The 26893-nt window shown below is 35.6% G+C and overlaps 5 protein-coding genes and 1 pseudogene across 8 annotated transcripts in view; 2 read left to right on the top strand and 4 right to left on the bottom strand.

The window, feature by feature from the left end:
- Positions 1-731: 731 nt before the first annotated feature.
- Positions 732-2723, bottom strand: LOC118344827 (GDSL esterase/lipase At5g55050-like). The gene is made up of 5 exons (XM_035686238.1): positions 2483-2723; positions 2125-2270; positions 1746-1994; positions 1067-1316; positions 732-952 (listed from the first exon to the last, which is right to left on the bottom strand). The coding sequence occupies exons 1-5, from the start codon at positions 2721-2723 to the stop codon at positions 732-734; spliced, it is 1107 nt and encodes a 368-aa protein (XP_035542131.1).
- Positions 2724-4587: 1864 nt separating this feature from the next.
- Positions 4588-7897, bottom strand: LOC109006485 (annotated as a pseudogene).
- A 2230-nt stretch (positions 7898-10127) lies between these two features.
- On the bottom strand, positions 10128-16453 carry LOC109006636 (protein LAZ1-like). Of its 3 annotated transcripts, none has more exons than XR_004798593.1 (9): positions 16330-16430; positions 15327-15574; positions 15178-15234; positions 14230-14338; positions 13812-13996; positions 13628-13716; positions 12266-12527; positions 11139-11395; positions 10128-10526 (listed from the first exon to the last, which is right to left on the bottom strand). XR_004798593.1 is itself a non-coding variant. In XM_018985983.2 (9 exons), the coding sequence occupies exons 2-9, from the start codon at positions 15462-15464 to the stop codon at positions 10170-10172; spliced, it is 1449 nt and encodes a 482-aa protein (XP_018841528.1). In that variant the 5' UTR covers positions 15465-15574; positions 16330-16453; the 3' UTR covers positions 10128-10169. The 3 variants fall into 3 exon arrangements, 2 of the variants coding, with proteins under 2 accessions (XP_018841528.1, XP_018841529.1); XM_018985983.2 differs by having other exon boundaries at positions 11139-11390; positions 16330-16453; XM_018985984.2 differs by lacking the exon at positions 16330-16430 and adding an exon at positions 16255-16273 and having other exon boundaries at positions 11139-11390.
- A 3164-nt stretch (positions 16454-19617) lies between these two features.
- LOC109006639 (metal-independent phosphoserine phosphatase-like) lies at positions 19618-23194 on the bottom strand. The gene is made up of 6 exons (XM_018985988.2): positions 23032-23194; positions 22554-22634; positions 21908-22036; positions 21571-21633; positions 21303-21427; positions 19618-20105 (listed from the first exon to the last, which is right to left on the bottom strand). The coding sequence occupies exons 1-6, from the start codon at positions 23122-23124 to the stop codon at positions 19913-19915; spliced, it is 684 nt and encodes a 227-aa protein (XP_018841533.1). The 5' UTR covers positions 23125-23194; the 3' UTR covers positions 19618-19912.
- A 75-nt stretch (positions 23195-23269) lies between these two features.
- On the top strand, positions 23270-25677 carry LOC109006640 (SEC1 family transport protein SLY1-like). Its single transcript, XM_018985989.2, has 2 exons — positions 23270-23427; positions 23692-25677. The coding sequence occupies exons 1-2, from the start codon at positions 23397-23399 to the stop codon at positions 25500-25502; spliced, it is 1842 nt and encodes a 613-aa protein (XP_018841534.1). The 5' UTR covers positions 23270-23396; the 3' UTR covers positions 25503-25677.
- A 1174-nt stretch (positions 25678-26851) lies between these two features.
- Positions 26852-26893, top strand: part of LOC109006501 (cytochrome P450 87A3-like) — a 3081-nt gene continuing 3039 nt past the window's right edge. The window contains exon 1 of one of the 2 annotated variants that reach the window (XM_018985791.2): positions 26852-26893. This exon is cut by the window's right edge and continues 199 nt beyond it. The gene's annotated coding sequence lies outside the window, so the exon portion shown is untranslated. The other variant, XM_018985790.2, reaches the window with a different exon arrangement.

Here is a 26893-nt window from a genome sequence, read left to right as displayed (position 1 = left end):
ATCAATAAGGATCCACGGTGTTTTAACTTTATGTTCCCATGGCATACGGTTCACGAATCACAACATCTCCTAGCTATCTTTGATTCTTTGACACTCTTAACCTCCAGTTATTCATAGAAGACAAGACAGTACTGTTTTGAACTTTTATGGCTAAGCAATCAGCTGCCGATGGGTTTGCCTACTTTTGTAACTGGTTTTAATAAATCTTGCATTTGCAGATTGCCAATAAGAGTGATCACAATATGCTGAATGTTCTAACCATCTTGACACCTCATTTGATGCTGTCTTTTGATATTGTATTTATCTTCATGCCACAATGGAAGTGCTATTTTTTTTCTCAAATCAGTTCAGCTCGATTATGGTAGTAACAAAATCCCAAGAGGTTTTACCACATTAAAGATGTTTGTTTTCCTAAATCATAAGTTAATCTGCAGAACTTCACACTAGAGGTACATGACCTCTTATGTAGATCATGTTTCACTACACATTTTAACCAGAGGTAACAGATTCATTCGAAAAAACTCGTTCTGTAATAACAGTTATTTTCTTATTTTGTAATAGGAGTTCTTAATCGATCAAACCATACAAAAAATTACATCAACGACCAACATTGCTCTCAAAAGCATAATATCGTGAAAAAAAGAAAAGAAAAACATTTGATTTAATGCAATGAAATTGCTTATTTGATCAGGAGGCCTTGGGCCCTCGAGGACTAGTAGTTAGGGTACGTACTACGCCTGGGCCAATTGAGAAAAGTTGATAGGGGCTACAAATCTTGTGGGACCTCTGAAGAGAGTTACTGCTGCCAGTTGAGCAGCAGCCTCTGTTGGGTGGAACAAATCCCAGAACAAGTAATTATTGCGACTCGAACAAAGATTTGCATTTGGATTGCAATTGGATTCTGCATTGAGCCTCCCAACTCCACAACATGCAGTCTTCACGTTCGTAAAATCTGAAAAAAAACGTTATTTGCATCAGACTAAATTCTGGCCCAATAGTACTTAATTTGGCACGTACGCGCAATAGGAGATCATATATATATAGAGTGAAATTGTAGCTAGCTTACTGTATAGAAGTGGGTTGTCTATGACATTAATTGTCATCTCGTAGGCGTTTCCAAGTGAGTACTTCATGCCTTGATATTCTTCGCTGAGCCTGTACAAGATTCTCTCAATCTTTGTGTGAAAAGCTCTTGCATGATCGTTCAACTCCTCCAAACAACCCCCGTTAGGACTATTGAGCCTCTGAGATGGACAACAGCCAATTGACGGGACACTTATAATCCCAAACTTCCTAGCTCCCAGTTCGAGTAGAGCCTGCATGTACAAGCGTGGTATCAGAATCCATTGTGATCAGTTGATCATCATCTGCCAGCTATCTTGATATCTTTTTTATTTTTTTTTTATAATTACTAATTTATAAATATATATTTTAATAAAATTAAATAATTACGTTAATTAGTTATAAAATGAGTTATAAAATATAAAGAAAAATTATTCTTGCAAGCGAGTTCACATACCGATGCTGATATGTAAGGCTTCTATTTAATGAAACGGTGCGAATTGAAGATAAAAATAATTTTCATGAGACGATCTTTTCTTCTCTCAATTTTTTTTTTCTTTTTAATAAAAAGGTCATGTCAATGTTAGTATGCAGTTTGGTGCGCTAAACCGCTTGTAGCTATCAAGGCTCTAAAATAAAATTTGAAAAAAAAAAAGAAAAAGAAAGGAGACTTACGTACGTACCTTTAATTGGTTCTCGTAAGCGAATCCTAAACTGGCGAAGAAGCGTTCCTTTGATAAATTATTGTTGGAACGGTAATATTCGAAGATATCATTGCTGCCAATACTAATGAAGAACAAAGACTTGGAAAGAAACCTTAAGGTTGGTAAGGGACCCATTGCAGCCATAAGAGAGCTGCGAATACTCTCAAACTGCGCTATTTGCTCTGCCATTGGAATCACATTCTGTTTCCTGCCGTTTGGTGAATCAGACTGAGCAGAAAGTAATAATATAATTAGAACATGTCATCAATCTCACGCTTATAAAAAGATCATTGCAGTTTAAATAGTCATGAACGAATGTTAATAAATTTAATTTCTAGAGAGAGCGAGAGGCCCTCACCGGTAATTGTCCTGTCAGACGAAAAATGCCGGACCCTCCAGAGGCGAAGTTTATACCCTTTAAGGCTTGCCTCGTTAGACTATAACGTGAGTAATTTACAGTTGAAAGATATGGTGGTGGACTTTTCTCGTAGCCCAGTAGCTTGGCTGATCATGAGTATCATGTACCGGTTCAGGTTGAGAAACCATCATAATAATAATAATAATAATAATAATGGAAAAAAAATAAGGTATTAATTATGTCATTCGTGGCCACGAGAGATTTCGATCATTCGTAGCAAATGCATGCATTTCGTGGGAAATGTAAAGCAGAAGATTGAACAACGTACTCAGCATGCATGTGTTAGAACTATACTGACCTAGAAAATCAGCACTGTTTAGGCCATTGCTAAACCTTCCAGTGGGTATAGAGAAAGCAAAATCAACGCCATTGAAAGGGAAGTCAGCCCTTGCCTGGCTGCCTGGCAAGAAATTGTTGGTCCCAACATCTGCTGTCGAGTCCCCAAGTATAAAAACAGCAGGCCTGCCTGCATCTGCATTAACGTTAAGGATAATCGTCGCCAAGGATAAGAGTAGAATGGCAAAGCTTGTCTCTGCCATGAGGAAGAACTGACCAGAAAGGAAACTTTCTCAATTTTTTTAGGACTGTACGTTTCAATAATGCTTGAAACTTCACTGATGAAATATTAAGATCTTTCTAGGGTTTATATAAAGAGATGTTGCAGAAAGTTACAATAATGTGAGTGCTCGGTAAAGGGGTCGTTTTCCTTCAGCAAGAATGCATACATGCAAAAGAACAAAGCCATTGTTTGGATGGGCGGATTGTCCTAGAGCTTTTCTTACGGCCGGGTTGACCCGGAGGATCGACCAAAATCAGTGATTACAATGAGCAAACCACTTTAATTCTTATCGCTATAAACAACGTGAAAATATGCCAACTTTGCCTAGTTTAATGTGTTTGACTGGATTTGGCTTTGTGAAACAAAGAAAGCTACGAGAACAAAATGCATGAGTTTGAATTATAAGTCAGATATTGTAGTACCATATATGGATAAAGATGCAGTACTAACGATAAGAAATTTCTACCGATCGATGGCGATCTTTTCATGTATTGCTGTCAATATTTCTGCGTAATTTATCATTTCTGGTTTAATTTAGAACTTGAAATTATCATCATTATTTGGTGGTGGTGACATGTAAAAGCCAAATTCCCTGTCATAACAAAAAGCATGCAGACGTTGCCGGAGGCCAGCCGGTTGTCTTTTGTCCCTCTTGGGGCCGGTTAGTACTCTTGGAGTTACCAATGATATAGGATGATAAAACTAAGAAATCAGTAAAAGACAGGAGAAAAAGGGTTAAAATCTTAGAAGAGTCCAAGAAAGGCTAATAAAAATATGTATTATATATAATATATATATACTCCTTTGGTCCTTACTACGACGTACGTTGTGCATGCCATGCACACACAGCTTGCTATGCTAGCTTAATCCATGCAGACATATATAGCAATTAGCAATATATATTAATATGTGACATTGAAAAATGGCAAGACCAGAAAATTCTTGATTTTAAACAACCATTAATTCAATGCTCAACATCATGAGATTTTAATTTTTATATCAGAAATTATTTCTCGCTAAAATATCAATTAATTTTTACGTAGCTAAAAATGCATGAGGGCAAAACTTTTGAAGTACATGCAAGTTTTGCTTTCGTGGCCGGCCCGGCCCCATTGGGTATGAAATTAAAGTACCACTTCCGGTGGATCCTCTCTGAAAATTCTCACTTTGTTTTTGTTTCTGTACATGCAAGTAGTACTCATGATACAATTCCACGTTATTAAAAATAAATATTTGTATAATTAGTTATATTGCGATCATGATTTATTAATTTAGTGGTGGAATGAGATTACCCCGACATAGATCTATATATATCTTTTTTTTTAATTTTTTGATCATCTCCATTCTACGTACCCTAAGATGCATGGCGTAAAGCAATTAAGTACCATATATATCTCAACACGTGTACCAAAAAGCTGGTGATAGTTTGATCATTTTGGTGACAAGATCAATATCCCTGGGATATATAATATGTTAGGGTGCACATGCATGATGCATGCAGGTTCGAGAAAGAAACTGATCATGATCAGTACAACCGGCCATACGGTGTTGGCTTTTGGTTAATTGATATTATATATATATATATATATATATAAATATATATCTCATTAAGATACAGGTTATAATTTTCTGTACGTATTCTAGCTGGTCGATTTAGAAATTACTTGATGTGTCAGCATGAGTTGTTCCATCTGATTCTCACATGATCAAATTCAGAATCATGTTCATTGAAAACTATTCTTGATGATAACAACTATATATGCATATATTCTAACAGGATTTATATTTCTTTAGAAAAAATAATAGTTGGCTTAATGCTAATAATTTCTCAGTATAATATATAATTAAGGCTCGAAGAAATTGGCATTTAAGCCTTTGTAAGATAAAGTCCAGGCTGCTGCAACAACTAAAAGAACACTGAAAAAATGCCTAAGCAACCGAGCCCCAAGCTCACACACCACACTACACTCTTTGAGCGGGGTTTCTTCATGGAAAGCCACATGAAACAAGGATAAGCAAGCGCCAAAGGCAACGCTATGCCTCCCATTAGAGGACCTAAGCTTCCCAAGAACGGAAAAGCCACTGCTACAAAAAAAGCCAACCCTCCAAAGAATAGGCGGATGCCCGTCCGAACCCACCTCGGACACCGTTGTTTCTTCTTGGTCGTGTACCTGAACTCCAAGTTGTCAAAAACTGGCATCGCGTAGATTTGGAATGCACATAAGCAGTTCACCAATAGTAGAAGATAGATGAAGCCCATCGTGAATTTAGAGGTTTTGTGTCCATGGAACTGCGAAAATGCAGTCAGCAATCCTAGTCCATTATAAGGTATCTGGCATTCAGAGAAAGCAGATTGTCATGATATATCAAGTAGGAATGTTATTGTACAAAAGGTTGATGAGAAGAAATCTCTGCTTAATTTGGAGGGTATTTATGCAAATCTCACGAAAGTTGAAGAAGATAAATTTGCATGCCTTGTTTCCATAAGCCCAAAATCCAGCGATTGCGAGGGGGAATTGGCACATGGCGATTAGTATATAAGATATTGTCACTCCTTTGCACATAGGCTTGTGGGATGGATGTTTTTGACTCGAAGGCAATGTTCCCTGCAAAGAGTGCAGATGTTTCAATCCTCTATGCAGCTTTGATAGAGAGAACCCAAATCAGAGCAGAGTATAGGATTGCGGTGATGGCTCCAATCAGAGAGACTGGAGCCATGGAGTTCAGGTTTGGCAATTGGGCCATCAGAATTGCCATGCACGTGAACACCAAGAACCACTCTGCACCGCTCAATGACTTGGCGTGACACGTGGACCCACTGTCACATACAGTCTTGAACAAGAGTTCCATGGTCCCACCTCCCGTGATAATCAGCATGACACACGTGCCGCCGGATAAGTACATTGTCGGGAATAGAGCCAGTAGCTTCCCTAGCTTTGTACCTACAACATTAACGCTACCTTATCTTAAAGCCATGCATGTACCTTGTATTAAAATTCAAATATTGTTACATCCCTTAATTGAATATTACACCTATTAAACCTATTTATTAAAGGGAATTAAGTACTGTGATATGATCGATGTTATAAAAATATAAATTAAATAATAAAATATACTTTCATTTTTAATTACAATTGCGGTATAAATGTTACGAAAATTTTTACTCATTTTACAGTACACATAATTACACATAATTTTTATTTTTTATTTTTTTTTCTTATCAAATATGTGGTATATGAATTAGGAGTAGAATAACTCAATTAATAAAAGAAGAATAAATTTTATTTAAAAAAAAGTATAGTGTGTAGTACTGTATGAGTAGTAAAATTCAATTAATAATATATAAAAGGGTCAGTACTGAAAATATATAATTTTGTACTAATTAATTACCAAATGCAGCCATTGAAAGGTGGAGGTATCTGCTGTAGCGGATTCCGGGGAGTGATTCGTGGAGTCGTGTGAGAAGCCATATGGTGTAGAGCTACCACAAAAATGCTAGGGACCAACATATGATACCCCATGCCCTGCATGCATCCATGCAATGAAATTAAAATCAAACGTACTTAAAACTATCATCATGTATTCGGTGTAATTAATTTCAGCTCACTTTTGAAAGCAAAAATGAAAGGGCCGTTTGTACGTAGAAGCAAAATATTATTCATGTCGATCCAATACATTAATATAAAAAGCAATATATATATATAAATATATGCATATGAATTTGGTATACGAAATCCTTGTTTTTTTAATTTAGATTTTATTATTTTTAATAAAATAATATTATATATAGTAATGAAGTGGCGGACAAATATCACATAATCTTTTTAAAAAAGAGTTGTGCATATATATTATTAAAAATTTAATTTTTTTTAATACAAGCCTGTAATTACTCGCATTTTTTCAAAAGAATTATATAGGATGAAAACCAATATAATTGTTTCTTTTCGATACATGCAAAAAGAATGATCAGAAAAGGTACATCTATCCAACTAATAATTTGAAGCTAGCTAATTGATCTCGATCGTTGATTTGTAATAACGAGATCAGTGGTGCATGCATGGGACCGGGCCAATGTTTGAAATAAGCTGCTGATGATGATATATATGTTATCTTTTAAAAGTCAAATTAATTTGGTGCTCCATTAATTTATTAGTAATTAAAGATTGATGATGACTGATCATGAACACATTAAGAAACTTCCATAACTTTAATTAAACGGAAACTAATTGTTAGGTTTAGGTCCATATCTTGATCACCGACTAAACCTGCAGTACGTACGTACACGCCACGGAAACCAATTCCCTCCTCACGTCAAGCTCATCTAAAAATATATATATTATAATTAAGGTTATAAACTAGCTATTTTAAATTAATATTCGATTCTCTGCATGAATTCAAATCTGACTTCGTATTTAATTAGTGCCATGTACTGAAACTGAACGTAATTACGTTTCAAGATCACTGTTTATGGGTGTCACACCCATATATATATATATATATATATATATATAGGAGCTCAGTTTCCTGCAAATCAAGACCAATTAAGAAGTTGCTTTGACCTTTGATTCCCTAAAAGACATGCAAAAAACACAAGACCTAGACTTTCCTTACGATGAATTAGGGTCTGACCTAGTAGATATGCATGATAAAAAGTGTGTGTGTGTATATATATATATATATATATATATATATATTATATCACTGGACAAAGAAGAAGAGGAAGAAGAAGAAAGAACCCTACCATCCAAGAGTGGCAAATGCAGCAGGAAGCAAAAGGGCTTGCATTCCAAACCCGGAGCACAGTATATGAAACGTGACAGAATAAGTGTTGCCATTTCTGGACTCGGTGATGGGAAGCCAAGCTTCTTGATCATGATCTTTTGAGACGTTAATCTGCTCGATTGTAACCTTGCCAAGTTGTAAATGATGCTGCAGCAGCAGTAGTAGTACCGGCATTAATCTCTCTCCAGGGAGTACTAGTATCATGGCTGTATTATTATTATTAATGGTTGCATGGTACAAATTAATTACCTGCAGCACTTGCTGATGATCTTCTTCTAGGCTTTTGGTATTGGAGTCTTTGTGGAGTTGAGGTATTATATGGTCAGCTGCTCTGTGATTTTCTTCCACAAATACCAGTACTTGATCTCCCATTGCTCCTCTCCTGAACCAGTACAGTACTTGATCTTCTATCCTTAGTTCAGAAGCTTTAATTTAATTACACCGATCGATGCTCCGTGATATAAGTTATAACTAGTAGTACCGGTGTTGTCTGGTCTTTGAGCTGTCGGTCGTGGTTACTGGCGTACTTGAGGTCTTTGTGGCCGCCGTGGGACAGGTGTTCATGAATGCCACCTGCTCATGATAAAGAAAAATGCTACATAAAATTTTAAGAATTCACTCTTTTTTAAAAAAAATAATAATAATAATATGATTTATTATTAAAAAAAATCCTATAAATCTTAATAATTTTTAATAATTTATGCTATAGAATATAAATATAATTTCTCTAATAAAAATTATAATAATTTATATCTTAGTGAAGAAGGATCCGTGAGTCAGACTTGGCGTGCATGAATATAATTTGATTACACTACAAAAGTGACGGCATCTTAGTGATGTCATCATATCAACTTGAGTGGGTATACAAAAAGGGGTGGCGTGCATTAATTGGATTAATTAAACTGCAATCCTATTTTTCATTTCTAAATTAGTATATTAATTGATATTATTAATTTTAAATTTTATCATAATAATTAATATTAGGAACTTTGTATTTCTACCGCTTATAAATTAGATAATCATATTAAGAAATGTAGATTTTTAAAAAATTTCTTTTGAGAAAACCTTCTTACAGGTGACAACGACAACCCTCATTTATTGAAGGCTAATCAAAACTTACCACATGTGCAGTACACGAAAAAACTAAGGAGGCGCATTAGACCGAAACCCCTCCCTCCCTCTGAAGCCGAAAGACTCTTCATCCCCCTCTATGCTCTCTGCTCTCTCACTCTCAATCCCCCTCTCTAAATCTTCAAGACTCCCTCTCTCTCACCAAAATATTCCTATGCACTTATATTTGTTTTTTATTTTCATTTCCATATCTTGAAAAACATTTGGGAGAAAAATCACGTTTTTGTTTTCATTTTCCAGGTTTTCTCAGCAACCAAACATAGCTGAGATTGAACTTAGGGGTCCTCACGCATCAGCAATGAACAGAGGCAAAACCAAATTTTTCTGCAAATAAACAAAGGCAAACCAGATATTTCACCCCTTTCATTTTGTTTGTTTTTCGTCTCCCACTTGTGGATGCGAGAAATCTCTGGTTTTTGCGGGTTTTCTTGAATTTGATGATGTTTGTTTGCTTTGAAGTCCGACAAATTTCTGTACATTTGGAAGTTGTTTCTTGAAGATTTTGAGGCCGAATCAGTATAAATCAAGAGCTCTATGACCTCCTCTAGGTCCATCGATGGTGGCTATGAAAAAAAAATTATTTGGTTTTGTCTCTGTTCATTTGCAAAGAAATGAAGAAGGGAAGAGCCATAACAGCACTACGAAGCATTTGCATAGATTCATTGTTCAATTGAGATTCTGAACCTTTTTGTCTTGGGGTTTTCGTGAGAGAGAGAGAGAGACGAAAGAGAAGGGTTTTCGGTCTAGTCTAGAGAGAGATGAAGGGGAAAGGATTTTTGTGATCCCCTGCTATACGCCCTAGGTGGTTTACAAAGGAATACCTACGTGGTAGCTTCTAATTGGTTTCTGATAAATGAGGTTTTTAGGTGACACCGGTTCGAAGAGGAACTAATTTCTTTTCCCTATTACTTGTTATGTTCGCTTCCAAAACTTTGGGCCCAACCAAAACGAAGAGTTTTAACTCAGTCACGAGATACTGGGTGTGCTTCAAATGCCAGAACTAACTTCGCAGATAATAGCAAGCAAGTGATGTGCACATGAAAATATAACTGATAATAAGTCAAGATTCGTATTTCAAATGTAAAGAGGTTCCTCTTATTGAGGGGGTAAGATGACCCAAAAAGCCGCTGCTTCTTCTCTAAACAGAAAAATGAACAAAAAGGGTGACAATTTCTCGATCACGAGCCCAAATTATGAAACAAGCTAATAAAATTGGCCGATTTCTTGATCATTCTGTTTAAGACTATTATACCCAGCTAACAAATCAAGAACCTTTTATACAACAGATCACAAGCCCATTGTGCACCAAAATGGTACACGAATCACTCTTCCAGCATAAGTATAAAGCAAAGCATCTGATGAGCAAAGATCAGTCGCTAAAAGATCACTTTAGATCAAACCCAACAGCATCTTGTTTGCGTTAAGCCAAACTCTGAATGCCACAATGACAGATTGCTGGTTGATATCTAAACCATCCTCGTAAACCTTTTTTTTTTCTTTTTTTTTTTTTCAACTAATCTTTGGTAACCCACCTTTGACCTCTGATCAGATATCCACTATAGCTTTGGTCGCTACTGCTCTCTCCCCCGCTTTCTGCACTAGTATATCCTGATTTCCGGCGATGTTTCTTTCCTTTTGAGACCCCACTATCACTCATGCTCCCATTCAATAGAGGGTCATCTATCCCGCGAATCACCTTCCTTGTAGGTGATGAAATGGCGAGGCAACTATCATCTTTTGTTCTTCTTCTGTCCCGGTCATGCCTCTTCATGTTTTGAGAGATCTTTTGTAACTTCTCACCGAACCTTGTGAACCCCTTTTCTACAGGCACCACTGCGTGGGTTACTGTGAACTTCACATCCTTCACAATCTGTGTGAGAGGCAAACGATGGATGCAGCAGTCTAAATAAGCAATAAAAATAAAATAAAAGCACACAGAAGATTTATTCAGCATGCGGAACGATGCACATGCAAAAAGGTTTTACTTAAAAGGCCACTGGTGAAGAGAAGACACCATTTGAAAGTGCACCTGCATATATAGATATTATGATCCATTTTCCCCAATGTTCTTTAGTATCCACAAAATATGAATGTAGACATCAATTAACAGAAGCAGCCCTCCCCCTATCCATAAAACCCCAAACCTGAGTGAACACATGATTCGATCCCAAGTTACTCGTAAAATGCCAATTAGCTTTCAGTATTGCCTTTCAGAGAAAAGAAGAAAGTTTTTTCTTTCTCCTCAAAACTATAAAACTCTCGTCTCTTTTCAAAATTGTGAAAAATAATACGCATACCACAACTATCAACAAATTCACCTCAACCACTATACTTACAAATGACCACCAAACCACAAACTGTCTTTACAACAAACAATATCTCTATGCAACCAAACAAAGGATGCCTTCAACATTTATGGTGCCATCAAATAACTATGCAGTAAAACTAAAATTGAACCATCAGTAAGATAAAAGAAACTCACATGTCCCCCACCACCAATAACAATATCCCGAACACTTTCTCTAATAGTCATTCCACTTCTGACCTCAATGTCGGGGTGAGGAAGGCGCAGTTTTGTAGGGCGCTCACTGTCTCTAACCTCATCAGGATCCAAAGGACAATCAGCAGATGCATAGTCTCCAAGAACTGAAACACTTCCAGGGAAACGGTCTCCCATTAGCTCATAAGGTTTTGCCGGAAATACATACAAGTGAACAATGGAAGCAATGCCCATCTGCGCTGGATGAATATATAGACATGTTAAACTTCATAATTTTTAAATTAGAATTACGATAATCATGAAAAGACTTTTGGCAGAAATAGAAAGAGGACAATAGTTGATTAGACTTGGTTTATATGAGCACAATGAAACCTTCACACATCCACTCTCCACTCCAATGATATAAATCACACATACCTAACAACACAAACGCTTGACAGTAAAAATGATAGACGAGAGACAGAATATGAAAGGTCAGAAAAACCCACTTAAAGCATGTTGTTTTACACAATTAGTATAACCTCCATGAAGTGAAGCAATGGATACTCAATTGCTCTAGACTTATTCCAACCAGTGCGTAATCCCCACATAGAGGAAGGCTGGTTAGCTTGAAGAGTCTTTTCTACGATCAGACTTGGTTTAGGATATCTTATCCATGGCTTCAAGTTGCTTGATTCATATTAGCATAACCCAAGTGATATAACTATAGTGTACACATGATGTTCCGAGCATAAGGTCCTTTTTATTGAAACATGCACTGCAGTTCCTAGTATCATGCTATATCAAGTCTAGCCACAAAAGTAAGCCAGCATAGCAAGAACAAAGTAGAACAAAAAAATGACAAAAATATACAATACGGTAATGGTTGTGAAAAAAGGCATTATGAATAGAACAATAATTATTAGCTCTAGTTTGGTATCAAATAACTAAACTGAGTAACATGACGGTAGTCGTAATTGAGCGAAAAAAGTTTCCATTAGTACAACAATCCAATAACTATCTTCCAAGAAAATACTCAGTTATGGTAAAATATATTAATAAATCTTCTGTAATGATAAATGAAATCACTTGATAGACAAATAAACAAGCCAGTGGAAGAGACCATCTACCTCTATACAGATGATGAAATCTTGAACGCTTGACTTAAACTGTAAAGCCTGAGCTATAGGACTTTTGAACAAACCCAGTGCGTAGAGAATAGCAATCGCAACACCTTGCCACCAAGTCAAGAATACAATTGATTTAAACATTAGAAACTTAGCCAATGGCTTTATGTGTGCCAATTCATCCTTCGTAGCAGTATAAAATTGAACTAGACAGTACAAAGCCCACGACTGACTGAAATTTAACACCACTGCGATATATGGGTACCTACAATAATACAACAATCACACCACCAGAAACCAAAAAGGTAAATGACAGTAGATAAAGCAAAACATCAATATCTCACAACAACATACACCCCATTGAGTAAAACAATATCCCCTAATGTCAAATCTTAAGTCATACCAGCATAAAAAAGCAGCAGAAGCAATTGAGGAACACTGAACTCCAATTCATGCAACTTCATCTAATAAAAAGCCAACATACTCTTAATTACTTCACTAAACAAACAGTTCAGTCAATATAACAAAAACACTTTGCTACCACCTTCTGGTCATCAAACTTGGTCACTTCTTCAATTCTATAGCAATTATAAAATTTGGACAATATTTATCAAATGCTTTTAACACTAAACAACCCAAGGTCAATCATCTCTAACCACAAAAAACCTATCTCATAGTGGGGGAAGTGTACCACCTTGATCAAACTAGACATTTCATGAGAAAGCCAAAAAAATTGCAGAGAATACAGAGATGACAGGATTACAAGCACCCAATCATTAATTCTGCAAAACGATACCCATCAATGTTGAAAGACTGTTTAATTTCTACTCACCCACCGTAAGCCCCAAAAGCTTATCACTCCTAGGCCTTGCTCTTGTATATCACCTGTGTACTTGGTCTTTTGCCTATTCTTATGATCAATACAATCTTCTTTACCAATAAAAAAAAGCCCCAAAAGCTTATCTCATTTACATGAGTAGCAGCCTAAGCAGTCATTTAACAATGAGATTTCAAAGATACAATATATAATGAAAAATTCAACATGAAATAACTGCTGCAGATGCATCTATCACAAGATAGCTACTAATTAAACAATAAAGAACCAAATTGATGAACCAGAAATTCAGGAGAATTAATATATGATGGGTTTTCAAAACTAAGTACATTTATGTAAAAGTGATACTAGGGGGGATCTTGCTACGCACTCTCAGTATGTGAGCTCCTCCAAAGCTACCAACAACGCATAACTAATATGAGATCATTTACCATAGGATAACAAGGAAAAAATATTAACCATGAAGTTACTACAATGTGAGAAATGATACAGAAACAATATTCCACAACACTAATTCAGGAATATCTTACCCACATCCCCATTTGAATTCTCCTTCACAATATACACCAAAGGCTTCAAGGATTACTGCTAAAATAGCACTTAGAGACTTTATTATCATCTGTCAGAGAAAAAATAAATTATTCTTTTAACACGAACGGAAGGGACCGAAGAAGAACAACCATCAGCAAGCCATAAAACTTCAGCAGAACATACATATTGAACAATTCCGATTTTGATAACTTGGTAAAACCATTGGCCTAGTTTCCACGGCTTCAATAAATAGCTCATTGGAAAAGGATGCTTCACGGTTCCTTTTTCAGAACTGTGTTCTAATAGTGGCGTCTTAGAACTTGCACGCCCTTCTCTTTCCATAAACTCAATTGTCCTCTCTTCCCCACCTTAAAATGAGAAGAAAAAATAAATAAGCAAAAGAAAAAATGATAACTAGTACAATTACAATCAGGGAAGTAAAAAAAATGACCAACAATGTGAAGCTAGAAATCACAATCTCAACCTGTAAGCAAGAGTAAATATAAGCTAGGAATCTAAAATTACCTAAGCCTCCACCAAAAGAATGATCCAAAAAAATAAAAATTCTCCATCATTAACAAAGCTCTCAAAGAAGACATACCCAAGCATGCAACAAGGTATCTTCCAAAGCAATACATGGCAAAGGACTCGTAGCAATCCCTTAGTATCTCGATATCAATACTAATCGATGGGTTCACCAATGATACAAGCTGTTATAATAAGCCAGGTTAGTAAAGGTGAAAACAATATGGGAGCAAACAAAGGCAAAGGTACGTCAAATAAATGTTCTGAAACAACTATATGATAAATTTTAGTTTAAAAAAATTATATAAGATCCGTATTTAGAACTGAACAACAGCATCAACAGCTTAGTAGATACAATTATGAAACGAAACAGATCCGAAACAACAAGCCAAGCCTCCAAATTGGAACATGACAACACCACGGCACAGATATTCTGAAATATTGACTATCAAATGCCTCATATCACAACCCACTCTGCCAATGACTCTGGCTTTAAAATGGTTTGTTAGGCAGTTAAACTCAGGCAGTGGTGGAGTCAGTGTCCAGCCCAAAAAATTTGAAACCCCCCCCCCCCAAAAAAAAAAAAAAATACAAATAAAAACCCTTAAAACCCCTCCCCTCCCATGCCCCCAAAAAAGTTGTAAAAGAGATACTTCCCTAAATCTTGAAATAACCCTTAACCCCGAAAACTTGAACAAAAAGCCATCCCCTACCCTAAAAAAAAAGTTCTAAAAGTTTATATGACCTCCCAAAAATTTAAAATAGCCCCATGAGCTTAAGAAATCTGAAACTGTCCACATGTCAAAAAGTAAATGACTGGTACCAAGATCATCAATTTCACAAGAAGACTAAAACTTTAGAGTGAGAGAAAGGAAACATTTATTAGACAAGCTTGAAAAAGGCACTAGGGTTATAAATTCCAGCATTTGGGGAAAGAAATATCAATGTTCTCCATTCGCAGAAGGCATATTCACTAAGACATGTTCTCGTATATTCATTATATGATTTTTGTAGCAGAACTCACCGATTCTACTGCATAACATGGCACCATTATGATAACTCCAATCAAAAATTTTTGCTCCTGCAAAATTGAGTGAAAAATCAACCAAGTTATTCATTAAAAACAGGACACATTTGATATGAAAAGAAATTCCAACACTAACAGAGGAGGACCTCAGGATTCTTGTACGCAGACAGGTGCTCGAACACAAGGTATGTTGACAGCACTAGAGTGACAAGGACAAAGGTGCCGGCAACTAGACTTGCCCATGTAGGTGCCAGGTAGCCCAACAGATAAGTAGTTATCCTCATTGGCTATATTAAATTCTAACTGGCCTTGCAGATATAGCCAGCATAATGGTACTATATCCCAAGTAAATACATAAAGGTGAAAAATTGAACAAGCCGAAGCAAATATACACCTGTCAACATTCACCATGAATGATAAGCATATTCCAAGAGTCAAAACGAAGAGATTTAAAAATATAAATAAAAGCTGCGGAGTATCATATCTACATGCATCCATTGCGAGCCCCCTCTACTTTTTGGCACTGAAACCTACATTGCACAGTATCCAAAACCAATTTTGACTTAACAAAATCTTGGGGCTGTCATTGTCAAGACTATTTCAAAAGAGCAAAACGGGATAAAACCCTTTCATAATGAAGTACACAAAGACTCGAGCCCTAACGGGATAGGGAGGAAAAAAAAAGGCAGATAGAAACAAATGTAATAAACAATTTCCACTCATCAAGTGATGGTTTTCAAAAATAATGTACCGCAGAACGAATTCCAAAGACCAACCTTTTTACAATATAAGTTCATAGATAACATTGTGTGTTTCTGTTCATCCATGTCATCAGTCCACAAAGAAAAAAAAAATTACGCATATCGAAATTGCTCGATACAAGTACGCGCTCGATTGGACAAAGATTGAAAAGGTAGAAAACAATCGGAACCCATCTAGAACAATTTATAGTAAGAACAATAAATAAATCAGTTTCGATCCATGAGTTAAGCAAATGGCAGTGCATCATCGTCCATTTCGAAGAAAAATCACGAAAATTGAAAAACGCAGTTCATTGCATTTTCCTACACTTACCCAAGAACCAAGCAGATAATTAACAAACAAGCAACAAACTACACGAAGTAAGAGAAAATGACCAAAATAATTTACCTATAAAGAAAAACGGAGTGGGTAAAGAAGAATACAAAAACAATCGCAGAATTTCGTGGAGTTTGCCGGGGAGAGAGAGAGAGAGAGAAGCAGCAGTTTCGTTCAATTCAAATAAAATAAAATTAATTATAGAAGTCCCAAAAAGATTGGGCATTGGAGGTAGCACGTGACTCAGCTGTCTGATGCCGTGGACATGACACGTGCAAGCTTAATTTATGTGATTTTAATTTATTTAATGACAATAAAAGCCGACATTTTAAACCGTTAAATTGTTAAAAATTAATTTTATTTGCAAATCTATAATTTGAAAAATCAAGATATATTAGGACTCGTTTCGTTATCAAGATCTCATATAATTATTCTAAATTTTTTAAATTTTAACACAAAATTAATAAATAATTCAATTTTTTTAAATCTTAAATAAAAAATATATTAAAAAAATATATTTTAATAATATTTTATTTAACTTTTAATTTTTTATCTCATTCTATTTCTTCTGTTTAACCAGACGAGATCTTAATGATGCAGAAGATAAAAGACATATGACATCAACTAATGAATAAAATTTTAATTTTTTTAATAACTTCAAGAGCTCCCATGGCGGCAGTGTGTTGAAATACAAAACTTGCAAGTAGTATAATTCTAAATATCATTAGATTTTGAGGAGCTAAATCATAAAAAAAAGTATATGCATGGATACTATAATAATTTACATAAATATTATTATTCATCTTTAGCTAATAAAACTTTTTTCAGCACAAGTTACATTATCATATGACACATCTTAATTCGTTGTTATTAAAGTAATTAACATATAAAATTACTTAAAATATATTATACTAATAATTAAAAATAATAAGACTTAGGGTTGGTTTGGATTCAGAGATTATATGAGATAGTTTTAAATGAAAAATGAAAGTTGAGAAAAATATTGTTAAAATATTATTTTTTAATAATATTATTATTTTATAATTTGAAAAAGTTGAATTGTGATTTGAAAATATTGAATTGTTTATTATATTTTGTGTGAAAATTTGAAAAAATTGTAATGATGAGATGAGATAAAATGAAACACTTTCTAAATCCAAACGAAACATTAAGATGAAGCATTGCTCTATTATTTATATTATTGATATGAACTTTCCATACTAATTATATATATATATATATAGATGATACATAATCCATTTCACATGTGTAACTTTAAATAGCAAAAGATAATTCATAATTATACATGTTAAGTGACACATGTTATTACCACCAAGGTAGTAGCCCAGTTGGTACGAACTAGTATTCCATAGCCTTGAGGTAAGGAATTTGAGTTCGACGTAAATTGAAACCGCTTGCTGGAATAGTACCTAATCAAAAGTCTATGGGATGGGTGTTGGACCCAATGTTTTGAATACCGTACCGGACGCTGTACCGGTCAAGGCACTGGAACGAAATATTTCAATACCGGTACCGTTTCGGGATAGCATTTCGGGATAGTATTTCGAGATAACATTTCGGAATGATCGATATATAAATAAATTATATTTCAAAATTATATTTCAAAATAATAGTCTATATATAAATACATATATATAAATTATAAATAGTCTAGTCTGAATTGAGGATTAAAAAATAAACTTATAGTTTGAAAAAACGAAAAAAAAAAACACTGGCCGAAATTGAGGCCGGTACAGGCCGAAATTTAGGTACCGGCCAGTATTTTGGCCGACACGAAATGTATATAGTCCCTGTACCGGCCGGTACGGAACGAAATTCAAAACTTTGGTTGAACCAGTTGCTATTTTGGTAGTGCTGTGGTGATGGGCTCGTCCATTAGAAAGTAGCTATGACTCAAATCGAACATTTCACAATGTAGAGGGGTTCCTATAGTCACCCCTAGGGAGGTTAGCTACGCTAGTCGCCCCTACCTCCCCTTACTGGAAAAAAAAAAAAAAAAAATCCACATGTTATTATATATAAAATCACTTAACGTGTCAGTGCGTCTAAATAGCCTTGGCCATGAGTCAAATTAAATTTTATCTTAGCTCAACACTCAACTAATTAACTAGTTGGAATGGCTTAGAAATAAATAAAATAAAATAGTCCCTGAGAATCAAATGCTAGAATGGAAACCAGATGACAATAACAATTGAGTAATTATGTTATTTTTAAAAATTATTTTATAAAATATCTCTCATTTTAAATATAAATCGAATTAAAGATTTTGAAAAAGATTTTATATGTATTATTTCTCTTTATTTAATAAGGTTAATAAGCCTACAAAAATATAGTAAGAGATATAGAAAGGGTAGCAAAACACCATTATCCGTCATTAAAGATTACCAGACTTTTGTTATGTCCTTTACTTTATAATACGGTACGGTTTTGAATGACTTGGCTCCGTTTGGATATAAAAATACTTTCAACTCATCTCATTTTATCTTATTTCATTATTATAATTTTTTCAAATTTTCATACAAAATATAATAAACAATTTAACTTTTTCAAATCTCAAAACAATAATAATATTAAAAAATAATATTTTAATAATATTTTATTTAACTCATCTAAAACTATCTCATCCCATCTTACTATTCAAAACAGCTCGAAATCTTCCTAAAGACTCAATGACCCAAACCTCATCATTGAGATGATTTTTAATATACATTCAAAATTGGCAAAAACTTTTTGATATTACATTCAAAATAGAATTAAAAGAAAAATCCCAATAAAAAATAGAGAATCATGATCATTAACAGTCAAATATTTTTCTTTAGGACCAGTTTGGATACTAAGGTGATCTCAGATCATCTGAGATAGTTTTGTATGGATGGTTATACTCTTAATCCAAACACAACTTATTTCATCTGAAAAAGTCTCAATTTTTTCATCTTAACTCAACATTGTTTATTGATGGGATTTTTATTATTATTCCATCACTACAACAACTAACTAATAATTGATAGAACCCACTACTTTTTCACCTTTCCATAAAAAAAAGTTAAAACATATTTCAACCTATTTCATACATACAAACACATCTCAATGAGACTCACAAAATCCACTCAAACATTTTAACTCGCTATTATTCACAAACAAACTCAGATCATCTGAGATGTTCGTATTTGTTTGGGTAGCGAAGTGTTATGAGAACACTCTATTACTATTCATTATTTTATTATTACTTTTCACTACTATTCTATATTTTATTATTAATTTTTTTATTATTTTTTTACTGCTATTCACAAAATATATGTAATCACCTCAAGACCAAAACGCAAAATCTTGTTTCTTTAGTACATGTTCACCATTTTGCTTCAGAGTGGAGACACATTTGTATAGCTTTCTCTTGATAAACTCCCAAACGAACAGATGTTGATACTACATAGTTTGTTCTCATCCTTAAGAGACTAGGGAGCACGATGATGAATTTTATAAATCCTGGTGATAATGTCATATCACTAACATTAGTATCAGCCTCAAATAACAAGCAAATTTTCCATGGAATTTGGCTCTTACAATAATCAAGTGTAAATTATCTATTCGAAGCCCCTGGCCTTGGCTCCACCTTTCAAGGCTTGTACTTTCAAGTTTATGTAACTGCCCGGAGCTCTCCGGTGAGGAGGGCAAATTTCCGGTGCTGTGACAAGATGGAAGGGACTCTAACAGCTTCTATTCTTGATGCCAAGTCATTACTACTGGATGTTATGTCTTGCTTAACCGCATTGAGTATTGTCTGCAGGATTTGCAGGGGATCCCCATGGCTGACAATCAAGACTGCACATCTGCAGAGCAAGAACATTGTTAAATTATTGAGTAATGATACACATATAATATTTTTTTACAATTTTACAGCTTTGTTTTAAATAGAGGACGGTTATGTAAAACTTGAAATTCAAATAAAAACTTTTTTAGTATTTTTGATGAGGTGGCACTATCACATTAGTTAGCTGTCAAATAGTTAAATGAATATCATCGTTCAAAATCATTTGCACATCAGGAGCACTTACTCTTCTTTCCTGGTAAGAACATTAACAAGACAAACACTGAAAGCTGAGGCTTAAGTGAATTCATTTGTTCTCTTAGTTCGCAATTAAAGCCAAACTTTGTTGTGATCTTGTCTACATGAGGCCAATATGTGTAAAAAATACAATTATTTTGAAAAGGGCTTCTTGGGTGGTAGTTATTAGCTTCATTTCTTGTAACGCCCAAATAGAAGATCCAATCCACATGGCCTATAATCTAAAAAGATTAGTCAATGATATAATTGGAGCCCTAATAAAACATTATAAAGAACAAGAAATTTTCCTTCCAAGTAATGTGGGATCCCATACACCACCAACTACCCTTATCACTTATCAAAATGGGGTATCGCAATCTCCCCCTTTATATTCCTCACGTTCTCGTCGGGCCAGTCTCTCGTAGGTGGCACAGTTCATCCCACATTTCAGGTCGGAATAGGCATCCCAACCAGAAATGTGAGACTTGAGTCGTGCCACCTATGACAGACTGGCTCGACGAGGATGGTGGGATAAAAGGGGAGATTGCGATACCCCATTTTGATAAGTAATAAGAGTATGTGGTGTATGAGATCCCACATTGTTTGGGATAAGAAGTTCTTGCTCTTTATAATGTTCCAATAGAGCTCCAATTGTATCATTAACTAGTCTTTTTAGAGTATAAGTCATGTGGCTTAGGCCCTCCATTGGGGCGTCACATTTCTATTAGTTTGTGGTTTGCCAATTTGTTGGTTGATTTGCTATACACATGGCACTATGATTTTTATTCCAAAATCTCTGGAACAATCCTAGCCTACTTCTAGCAAGTAGCCCCCCAAGAGAGACACGGCTTCCAGCACATAGGATGCTAGTAGAATTATTTATCTTGGCAAGTATGATGTTAGGACTGTTATTGACAGTATACTAAGATCGTTGAACAGTGAATCATGAGACAACGAAAAGATGGATTGATATAGTATTTACCCATCCAATTCCGATTCCATAGCTTCCATAGCATTCGTAAGTCTAGAAGCAACGTCATCAACACTTTCTCCACCTTCTGGCCGCATGAATGGATCTTTTTCATCAAGAGCCCATGCCTCTGAATACTGTCAGTAAAAGCAAACAGAGGGTTGAGAAATTGTTAGTTGCAGTTTTATATAAACGCCAGAACTAAAATCATTCAACTTGCCATCCTCAACTCCGGCACCTCCCTCAAAAGCTATATTAAGCATTGACAACTATTACTTACTTTATCATGTGACTTCAGTTCAAATGAAGGACCAAAGAAGCGTTCTCGAAGATCTTCCATTGCCTGTCCACCAAAATCTATAGTCAGCATAAATAAAAATAAAAGGGATTGAGTGTGAGAGCTTGTTACATTTTGTTGAGCTAATTGGTGGGTGATTAGAGTCTGAAAAAGAAAAATCTCAAAGAATTCTTTTCATTTATCCTGCAAGCAATGCCCTTGGGCAACATCATCTTGAAGATATCATGAGTAAATTTTCATTATATCATTTGTTCGTATGCTCAACAAATACTAAGCTAACATCAATATCTTGCATCCATACGAGGGTAGAATAGTCTACCTTACATTGAGGACCTTCAAACGGAAGATTCAACATAGAGGCAACAACCTTAGCAGTGTGTGTCGTTCTTGAAAATGGAGAGTAAAAAAGGCGGACATTTTCCAGTGGTATGCTATTTTCCTTTAGTGCCTGCAATATCCAAATACTATAAGTTTTTCAGCATGCTACATCAACAATGGCCAAATTGTGAAGGTTAACGAAGTAATCCTACTATGCCACCAATAGGTTATTCCAGAAGCAATTCATATACTATTCTAATCTTATCACTCGTCCATCTGAACAAGTTCACAACACTAACCAAAATCTTGTATGCCTAGCAAATCAAATTTAAAATTGTTGAATTGGACATCGACCTGATTGAGTTAGCTAAATCTTACAATAATCATTCATACGCGAGTATCATAGGATGAGGAAGATTAGTAAAACGGAAATGAACTATTTCAACAATAGATTTACCATCCAGAAAGTGGAAAATAAGAGTCATTGAAAATACACTAAAAGACATTCATTCCCACATCAGCAACCGAACAAAAATAACAAAGTTACTGGACTGACACTGCAGAAATATTGGATGAAACACGAAGTAGAGCATGAGATGGACTAAAGATAGAATTAAGACAGGAAATCATGGATTACAAACAACTACCTTTAGAAATGACTTTCCAGCCAACTCTGCTTGCTTAACACCATTAGATGCCAGCTGAAATTCAGCACTCGTACCATTTTCCTGTTAGGATGCTAGCCACAGGTTAGTAACTTGAAGTGAACTCACAATTCTGTGAATGGAAGTAATTTCTAAGATCAAAGAACCTCCTGGCAAACAATTAACTAACCCTTAATTCTAACTGAATGGAGTGATGTCTGTCCAGGTTATCTCGTATAATTAAATTTTTGTTTTATTTATAGAAAAGGAAGATTAACACTTGAAACAAAATTTCTGAGAAAACCCAGTTAAGCATATACCAATCAAATTCGAATAGCTATTTGGATTCCCCAATATATGTGCATGGCCATCTCTAAAAAACACAAATCATTGTTTGCAATGCTAATCTAAGAACCAAATCTGCAAATGTTTGGAATACAAAAACGGCAAAAGAAGAAGAGAAAAATCGAAAGAGACCAACCATGGAGGAGACAATAAGACCCCTCTCGTTTGGAATGCTCTTGCCGTGCCTCAGAATCCAGTATCTGTTGCGCATGCTCGACGTCGTCTCCATGTCCAAATACTCAGCGCTCTCTCTCTCTCACTCTCTCTCTGCCACCCCTGCCTTGACTCTGTCATTTCAGACTTGAGTCTCATTTTCTTAAATTATGACGTGGCAATATATTAGTGGCTTTGAGAGGGTAACGTAATAAAGTCACTGCAGAAAAACCCATTTCTGCATCGACCCCTCTACGGTTGGATCCGAGGTTCTCAGAGAGAGCTCAGAATCATATTTACATTGCACAAGAAAGCTGAAATCACTCACTTGGAACAGATTCCGCGGCCATGGCTCTCAATCTTCGCCAAAAGCAGACAGGTATCGAAAATTATTAGTATTTCCATATTGTTTCTCTGATTTTTAGCTTAATATTCACCTGATTTCATCCGCTATTTCTGATAGCTTAGGATATGAAAAGAAGCCGAAATGGAGAACTTCTTTATTATTATTATTCAATTCTAGTCTGAAATTGCTGGTTAAAAATGGTACTTCCATGATTAAACTATAACCCCTGTCGCATAGGTGTAAAATTTAGTATGTATATGTCATTGAATTTCGATTCCTGTGACTTTGTGTTTTCAGAATGCATTGCTCGAATGCTGAATCTGAACCAACCCGTGAACGCAACGGGTACCGCAAATGAAGACGTTTACAAGATCTTAATCTATGATAAGTTTTGCCAGAACATTCTCTCCCCATTGATCCACGTCAAGGACCTTCGAAAACACGGTGTCACTCTCTACTTTCTAATTGAGAAGGATCGGAAGCCTGTCCATGGCGTGCCCGCTGTGTATTTTGTCCAACCCAATCAAGCCAACATTCAGCGGATCGTTGTTGACGCGTCCCGGTCACTCTATGATAGTTTCCACATCAATTCCTCTTCCTCTATTCCCCGCCCGCTACTTGAAGATCTTGTATCGGGGACTTTGAATTCAGATTCGATTAATCGGATTTCAAAGGTGCATGATCAGTATTTGGAGTTTGTGACATTGGAGGATAGCTTGTTTTCGTTGGCCCAGAAGTCCAGTTATGTGCAATTGAATGATCCCTCGGCTGGAGATCGTGAGATTGAGGAGATAGTGGAGAGGATTGTTACTGGGTTATTCTGTGTCTTGGCTACACTATCTGTGGTCCCAATAATTAGATGCCCACAGGGTGGGCCAGCTGAGATGGTTGCTTCTGCATTGGATCAGAGATTGAGAGACCATTTGTTGTCGAAGAACAATTTGTTTACAGAAGGTGGGAGTTTCATGAGCTCTTTCCAGCGGCCGATTTTGTGTATATTCGATAGGAATTTTGAGTTGTCAGTTGGGATACAACATGATTTTAGGTACCGGCCTCTTGTTCATGACATTCTTGGATTGAGGCTCAATAGGTTGAGTGTACAAGGTGAAAAGGGTGGGATGAGGTCGTATGAGTTGGATAGCGCAGACCCCTTTTGGGTGGAAAATGGGTCATTGGAGTTTCCTGAAGTTGCGGTGGAGATCGAGTCACAATTGAATAAGTACAAGAAGGATGTTGATGAGGTGAATAAAAGGACCGGTGGGACTGATGGGGCTGAGTTTGATGGGACAGACTTAATGGGCAACACAAAGCATTTGATGAATGCAGTGAGCTCACTGCCTGAGTTGACAGAGAGGAAGCAGGTTATAGATAAGCACACCAATATTGCGACTGTTTTGTTGGGTGAGATCAAGGAGAGGTCTCTTGATTCTTATGCGAAAAAGGAGAATGACATGCTGATCAGGGGAAGCATTGATCGGAATGAGCTCCTTGGTGTGCTCAGAGGGAAAGGGACAAATATGGATAAGCTGCGGTTTGCTATCTTGTATCTGATCTCTTCAGAAAGCATTAATCAGTCAGATGTGGAATCAGTGGAAGCTGCACTCAAAGAGTCTGAGGTTGATACCAGTGCATTTCAGTATGTGAAAAAACTGAAGTCGTTGAATGCCTCAGTGGCATCAGCAAATTCAGCCAGTAGAAATAACATTGTTGACTGGGCCGAGAAATTCTATGCTGTGACAGCAGGTGTGAAGAATCTGTTATCAAGTGATAGGCAACTGGCATTGACAAGGACAGTGGAGCTCTTGATGGAAGGGAAGCCGAACCCTGAAATTGATAGTTACCTTGTATTTGATCCTCGTGCTCCCAAGTCAAATTCCGGTAGCAGTCATTTGAGAGTACCTTTTAAGGAAGCAATTGTGTTCATGATTGGTGGCGGTAATTATGTTGAGTATGGGAGCTTGCAAGAGCTTGCACAGCGTCAGCAGCCTGGCAAACATGTTATATATGGAGCAACAGAAATTCTCACGGGTGTGGAGTTTGTTGAGCAGCTTACACAGTTGGGGCATAAGATGGGATTCGGAAGTACTGCTACTGCTTCAGTTAGTTGATATGTATGTGTTGTAACTGCTGTTTGAATATTGCTGTCTGGCACTTTATGCATGGCAGAGGAGGCAGTGTGGGAAGTTAGGGACATGATATGGCCAATTGAATATAGATTTGAATATCGAATTCATGTGCCTTTTGATCTTTCATAAATTCATCATAATGAGTAGATTTTCACAATTGAAAAGCCTTCTGCGTGTGACAGTTCTCAGATAGATTTTCACAATTTGAACACTCTATATAGGCTTCACACTAAATCCTTCGTCCACTTTATTTTTTCGCCAATTAATGGGGCTGCATGCTCTGCTCCGATCAAAACCCCATCAGTTTTACCTAAATTTAAAGGTCTAAAATGAGCTATAGATCTAAGAAGTTAATCTATCAGGTACTTAAAATTACCTAAAAATGTTGCATATACTAAATGCTAAAAGATTGATCACTTAAATAATACTCTAGAACTTGAATTTAGGGCTTGTTTAGAAATAGATCTCATCTCATCTCGTTCCAAACATAATTCAAATACAATATTTTTAAACTAATTATTACAACTTTTTCAAACTAATCAAACTATATTCTAACAATATTTTAATATTATAATATTTTTTATTCAATTTTTTTTCTCTTCTTTTCCAAAACTAAAAAAATACTCAACTCAAACTATCTCACTACTATTCACAAATTATCTTACTAGCATTTATAAAATTCTCATATCATCTCACTCTCTTTCTAAACCAGCCACCAAACTTTTTGTTTTTATTGTTTTCATGGCCATCTCAAGATATTGAAATTCGTTTTTAATTTTCTTGTCCAGATAGGTCGGCAGCCATATATGAGTAGCCCTCAGCCAGAGGTAAAGGAGAAATTAAAGTTATATAAACCCACTTCGTAATATTCATTAATTACCTTAAATTGTTTAGGTTGTTATCACTTAACAGTACTATAGAGGAAGTACTACACCCTCGTATCATTTTATAAATTAGAATATATATATATATATTCTATAAAAATAATTATTACGTAATTTCTCTTCTTATTAAATCATGTACTGTTAATTGACTATGATCAGTTCTTTTAATTCTCATTGAGCTGATCTTTTTTTTTTTTCGAAACTTACTAATTTATTTTTGTACTACTGGAACTGATGATGATCTTAAGTAGTATCGAAAGTATCCTATTTAATTACCACCTTAATTATTCCACACTTACCCATCCAATATCCATTCTGGGAGAGATTAGCGTACCTACAAACTAAACTACTACTACTAGTAGCTACCACTACCATGCATACATACATGCATACATACATACGTATTGTGTGTGTCATGTGTTATAGATATATCTTCTGATCAGCAATCAGCTTAATTTGTATAAGCCGCAAAGGAAAGAAGAACGTCAA

The sequence above is a fragment of the Juglans regia genome, chromosome 16 (assembly GCF_001411555.2).
Source record: "Juglans regia cultivar Chandler chromosome 16, Walnut 2.0, whole genome shotgun sequence".
NCBI lineage: Eukaryota > Viridiplantae > Streptophyta > Magnoliopsida > Fagales > Juglandaceae > Juglans > Juglans regia.
This window is presented reverse-complemented; position numbering and strand designations above follow the sequence as displayed.

Excerpts from the sequence above, each read along its gene's own strand:
- LOC109006639 (XM_018985988.2), bottom strand. The coding sequence starts at position 23,124 with ATGGAGACGACGTCGAGCATGCGCAACAGATACTGGATTCTGAGGCAC. Across the intron at positions 21,634-21,907 it reads TTGAAGGTCCTCAATGTAAG|GCAATGGAAGATCTTCGAGA; the intron begins GTAGACTATTCT and ends TTTGGTGGACAG. Across the intron at positions 21,428-21,570 it reads AACTGAAGTCACATGATAAA|TATTCAGAGGCATGGGCTCT; the intron begins GTAAGTAATAGT and ends TTTTACTGACAG.
- LOC118344827 (XM_035686238.1), bottom strand. The coding sequence starts at position 2,723 with ATGGCAGAGACAAGCTTTGCCATTCTACTCTTATCCTTGGCGACGATT. Across the intron at positions 1,995-2,124 it reads GTCTGACAGGACAATTACCG|TCTGATTCACCAAACGGCAG; the intron begins GTGAGGGCCTCT and ends CTTTCTGCTCAG. Across the intron at positions 1,317-1,745 it reads CTTACGAGAACCAATTAAAG|GCTCTACTCGAACTGGGAGC; the intron begins GTACGTACGTAA and ends TTGTACATGCAG.
- LOC109006640 (XM_018985989.2), top strand. The coding sequence starts at position 23,397 with ATGGCTCTCAATCTTCGCCAAAAGCAGACAG. Across the intron at positions 23,428-23,691 it reads TCTTCGCCAAAAGCAGACAG|AATGCATTGCTCGAATGCTG; the intron begins GTATCGAAAATT and ends TTGTGTTTTCAG.
- LOC109006636 (XM_018985983.2), bottom strand. The coding sequence starts at position 15,464 with ATGAGGATAACTACTTATCTGTTGGGCTACCTGGCACCTACATGGGCA. Across the intron at positions 15,235-15,326 it reads CTGCGTACAAGAATCCTGAG|GAGCAAAAATTTTTGATTGG; the intron begins GTCCTCCTCTGT and ends TCAATTTTGCAG. Across the intron at positions 14,339-15,177 it reads CATGTTATGCAGTAGAATCG|CTTGTATCATTGGTGAACCC; the intron begins GTGAGTTCTGCT and ends TTATTATAACAG.